General features: G+C 41.7%; 1 protein-coding gene across 1 annotated transcript in view; it reads right to left on the bottom strand.

Annotated features, from left to right (window-relative positions):
* Positions 1-5,054, bottom strand: part of LOC109302857 (WD repeat-containing protein 64-like) — a 125,282-nt gene that overhangs the window by 77,928 nt on the left and 42,300 nt on the right. The window contains exons 3-5 of the mRNA XM_019524755.1: positions 4,175-4,228; positions 1,536-1,619; positions 1,374-1,439 (exon numbers count right to left, since the gene is read on the bottom strand). Coding sequence (XP_019380300.1) covers positions 1,374-1,439; positions 1,536-1,619; positions 4,175-4,228 — 204 coding nt within the window. The remainder of the gene's footprint in view (positions 1-1,373; positions 1,440-1,535; positions 1,620-4,174; positions 4,229-5,054) is intronic.

Here is a 5,054-nt window from a genome sequence, read left to right as displayed (position 1 = left end):
CACACACACACACACACACACACACACACACACACACACACACACAGCTCCATACCCACCCCCATATGCCCCTACACCCCTGCAATGCAGTAAGACTTCATTTTGAGCTATTATGTAATCACCTCTATATACACAATGCAAACACACACAAACTGGGACAAAAATATATATTTTTAAATCATATTAAAATATGTTGTTGTGGATGTTTGATTTTTAGTATACAATTATTTTTCCGGTTCCAAGATGGCTGGGTAAGGAGTACTTCTGGGGACAAGGGAAAAGGACTTGCAGTGGCAAAGGTCAGGGATTGGGGTGTGACCACCCTTGCAGCCTTTGACAGCTCCCCAAAACTCATTAAGTGGCCCTCCAGCCAAAATAATTGCCTGCTCCTGCTATATAAGCAAGCCAAGCCATATATTTTTGCCAGTATAACAGCATTGGAAGTAAGGACTTTTACTGGTGTGGCTGTATGAGTTGGGGACAGTCTCCATAGTTCTGTTCAGCACAGTCAGTGGCAACTGCGTTTGCCAGTGCACCCCCTGACTGGCCATGCTCACTGCTTAGGCGATGGGCGGGGGGGGACAGGCAGGAGTGCCGGTACCCCTCCTGCAAGCGCCAACCAGGGAGTGGAGCACCATGGCACTCCTGGAAGCGGCTACAGCAATCGGCTGTTTCACAATCCGCTGCTGGGGATTTCCCTCTGCCCCACCGGTTGGTAGGATCGGCTGCAGGGGAACTCCCCTGCAGTTGCTGGCAGAGGCCAGAGAGAAATATTGACAACTTTTTGCAAGATCATGCCAAGTGAGAGATTTTTTGGTGAAGTGCTGGCTGGAAAGAGGCTTGGGACTGAACAAAGAAAGCGTTTCATGTTTGCTTCCTACTGTGTTCTATGAGAGCTTTATATGCAGCTATACAGACCATTGAGGGCCCCAATTCAGAAAACATCTGGGCATACGCTTAAATTCATTACTGAATCATGGCCTCTGTTCCCAACCTGATGCTTACTATTGCTGTAAGACACAAACAAATCAATTAGCAGCCTTCTCTGTTTATCTGTCTAGACTTTTTTTGTATTTCTGGTTTCTGATCATGGGACACGAATGAAGGGTTTGGGGAATTTATTTTTTGAGCATTAAATCACATGGCTGGTACTGTACAGAATAAAGAGAATTAAAGACAATAAGTAGAAATTTGTATTCTAGCAAACTTATTCACTTTTCCCTCTCTCAACGTTGGCCAACTTGGACAAAATGAAAGTCTAATCCCACCTGAGCTACATTTCTGGAAGCTGCAGATCTGCTATTTGCATACTCATTCCTTACTGCTTTAAAGAACAACAACAAAAAGAAAGCCACATCAAAATCTCCACTTACCCACCGAATTGTTCCAGTTGCAGCATAGTCAATTTTCATGAAAAATTCTTCAATTTGTTCACCACTCTGTATGGAGGAAAAGTTACATGATGAAAAAGACTTTTAATATTGTAATACAGGTTTTCCTGTTATTTAACTTCCAACTCATTGTTGTTTGCTTACCGAATTATATGGTGCCATACTCTTCTTCACTATCTGCTTGAATTTCTCTACATCCAATGATTTACATCCATTCTCTTCTAACTCCTAAAAGCAGAAGCAAGAAAGTTAGTTAATAAAAAAGCTTACCTTTGACTTGCTGATGGTAAAAGATCCTTAATGTGAGAGCATGTTAATAAGAAATTAGCATGAAAGACTGCTTCCTTTTAAAACATGATCATAATCTCACACTATGTAACAATGTAGAATATTAATTCGTATACTAGAGGAGCCTACAAAACGTATCACAGGTTCCAGCTTGCATTACTGTAAATAGGTAGTTAGATAATGGACAATACAGCCTGCTTGAGTAGATTATAATATTTGGCTGAAACTGCTCATGTTTTTTCTCAGTTCAGACTTTTAAAAAATAATTTCAAACAGATCTGTTGAGCTACATTTTAGTTACTTGACTGTGTTAATAATATTTTTTTTCTCAGCCATTCAAAGTCAACAAAACAAAAACCCAACAAAAAAGAAAAACTGCCACTATGTTAATTTTAGACTTCCTAAAAAAAGAAAAATGTTAATTGGGAAATGAATGGTTTGCTTAAAGTTTGGGAGCGTTAGCAGAGACAGAACAAAGTTACCAGCATCGAGGAGATGGTTTTGGTGTCTGCCCTGGACATTACTAAAGTATCTGGGCACCTGGCTCAATGTACCTGCTGAGGTCAAGAAAAACTCAGGTGGACTTTCAGCCTTGGCCACCAGCTCACTGGGCTAAGACCCAGCACTCTCTGTAGCCAAAGACATGCAAGGGAATGTCGTCGCTAGCTTCACATCTAGATTTCTTTGAGCCCCTGGCCCAAATGAGCAGGTCCTCATTTACAGCTGGGTAAACTGCATATGGCCTTTGGCATGTGCCAGGATTGAGGCCTGAACCACACTTAAGATGCCATCACTGCTCTGCCACTAAAGCCCAATGCCCTGGTGAGATAGGGAAATAGTATTGCCTCCATTTTACAGACAGGCACCAAGGCAGAGACCAAGAGGCTTGCTCAGGCTTACATAGGAAGCTTGTTGTGAAGTTCAGAGTCAAACACAGACTTTCCATGTTCCAGGATGGCATCCTAACCGTTCTCTGTCTCATGTACACATCCCCTTCTAGTTACAGTTACTGAGAACACAAACCTGGGGCTCATCGGACTACGCTGAGTGAGATCTGCATCAGGGAAATATTTGGATATCTGATTAGAAATGATTTGTCCTCTTCAGAGGGGAAGAAAAATAAAACAACATAAAACACCATACTCCCTCCACTGCATATTTCCCCACTCCTCTCCTCGTTTCCTTCTTGTTTCTCTTCCCCAGATACTTTTTCCGCCTCCTGGTGGCTCATGGTTCTTCTCTTTAGTTATTGATCCTAGTGCAGGGGTAGGCAACATTTTTTGGCCGGAGTGCCAAAAAACACCACACAATGCCTACCTTGGAAGGTGCTGGAGTGCTGGCATGCCAGAAAAACAAAATGAGAGCAGGGGGTACATGGCAGGATGCCCTGCTTGTGCCCCTTGCCCCCCACCCAAAGCCCCTGCCCCCCAGCCCTGCTGCCCCATGCCCCCCCAGCCTGGGCTCCTGGCTGGCAGCAACTACCCAGAGCTGGGGTCAGCTGCAGCCAGGAGGCTGCAAACAGCTGTCAGGCTCCGGAGCCCCAGCATCAGCTCTGTACTGGCGCGTGCACCTGTGCCTCGCGGCAGACAGTAGGGCACCATCAGGAAGTACTCCAAAGACAACAGGCTACAGATTGAGAACCATTCACATCCATGTATCCCTTTACTTAAGTCCTGTCCACATTGAGGAAATACAGAACATCATAACTTCACCAGCATAGTTAAAAGGGTATACAAGAGTGCAGTTGTTTGTCATTGCAGTTTACCACTGATTTAACCATATTAAGATGCAAGTCTTTAGGGGATCTGTTCTGCATGTTGTTTTTTTTCAAATCAGCGGGCATTCACTGCTTTCCTGTAAGTTAAAGTAATTGGATGGTTGAGCCATTAATGTAGGGTCATTATTGTTGATTGGCCTTGTGATGTCACCACAGGAATAAAGGAATGATCCACTTGTTAGGATTTTAATAAAAGTCTTCCTTATAGATTTCCCAAAATGTGTGCAAGAGCAACAGCATACAAATGAGTTGGGGAGCAAGTCTTCATGCAAACACAAAGAAGATTTAAATCTGCTGGCCTGTGCATTAAGAAAAAACACATATATACTAGAGAGAGAAAAAGTAGTTTAGCAAGTTTAATTATAAAAATCCTGAGTTCCAACCAAAAGGTTCTTATTTCAAACAAAACCAGAACAGACAGCAATTCTGAGAAATAAACATTAAGGTGATTGAAAACTACACATGGAAACAACTGTCAAATGTAATTTACTTATTATAGACATTAACTAAAAACATAAAACAACATTTCTTTTAAAAATTAGTATATTGCAGTGGTGTTAAAAACATGCTCATCATTGTACAGATGAAGACATAGTCTTGGCCCCAAAAAGTTATTTCAAATCAATTCTGTTTTGAACAATGATCATCATATACTGGATGTTTCTTTTTGTGAGCAATGCTGCATATCAATATAACAATGTCACTGGTGCAGTCATACCTGAAAGGCTGTATTTAATTTCTTGAGTTGTTCAAGGGTCAGTTGCTGTTCAATCTTGCAAAAGAGAAAAAAAAAAGAAAGCAGGAGTTAATACACACCCAGTGTACTGGTGCCAACACATGCAGTAAAGATTTGCAGTGAATTATTCAGAAGCCCTGTCAGTACAACAATCTGAAAGAGAGTAAAGAATAAAGGAAAACAAAAAAAAGAAAAGCACCTGCATTAATTAGCAAGTTAAAACCTTTCCCCCAGGTCTATTCTGATACCAAGTCAGCTTAACCTGCATCTCATCATGGCAGACCATAGCCTACCCCTGAAAGCTCAACTTCCATGAAGCATATTCAATTTACACTGAAGCCAAATACATGACATGGATTCTATGGCAGAAGCAGCTTTCACACTCAGATGAGCCAGGTTTTATATACACCTTCATAACAAAGTAAAAAGAGCATCCATCTATCTTTCTCCTGCCAGTATAAGTGCTTCAGGTGCTCTCATGTATTCAATAGAATGAAACAATACAATAGTTTCAAACCTTCACTGAGTTACATTCATTAATAATTTACCAAATAAATAACAAGTCTCTTGTAAATTATAAACTATGAGACAAGGGGATTCTTGACTTCATTGAAATGTCAAACAGTAGGTCAGGCTGAATTTCTCTATGCTAACATTGTTTGTGTTTTATGGCAGTTCTCAAGGGTCAGCCAAGACTGGTGTTTCTGTGTCTTTGCATCACCCAGCACAATGGGTAGCAGACAGCCCCTGAGACAGTGTAAATAGATAAGACAGCAAGGGTTAGCGAGGGTTTAGTTAGGGAGCTTCTGGAGGGGCTGGACGTATTCAAGTCAGCCGGTCCAGATGATCTCCACCCTCGAGT

The sequence above is a fragment of the Gavialis gangeticus genome, unplaced genomic scaffold (genome assembly GCF_001723915.1).
Source record: "Gavialis gangeticus isolate Ggan-Ray unplaced genomic scaffold, GavGan_comp1, whole genome shotgun sequence".
NCBI classification, from domain to species: Eukaryota; Metazoa; Chordata; order Crocodylia; family Gavialidae; genus Gavialis; species Gavialis gangeticus.
The sequence above is the reverse complement of the archived record's forward strand: the minus strand, read 5'-3'. Positions and strand labels throughout refer to the sequence as shown.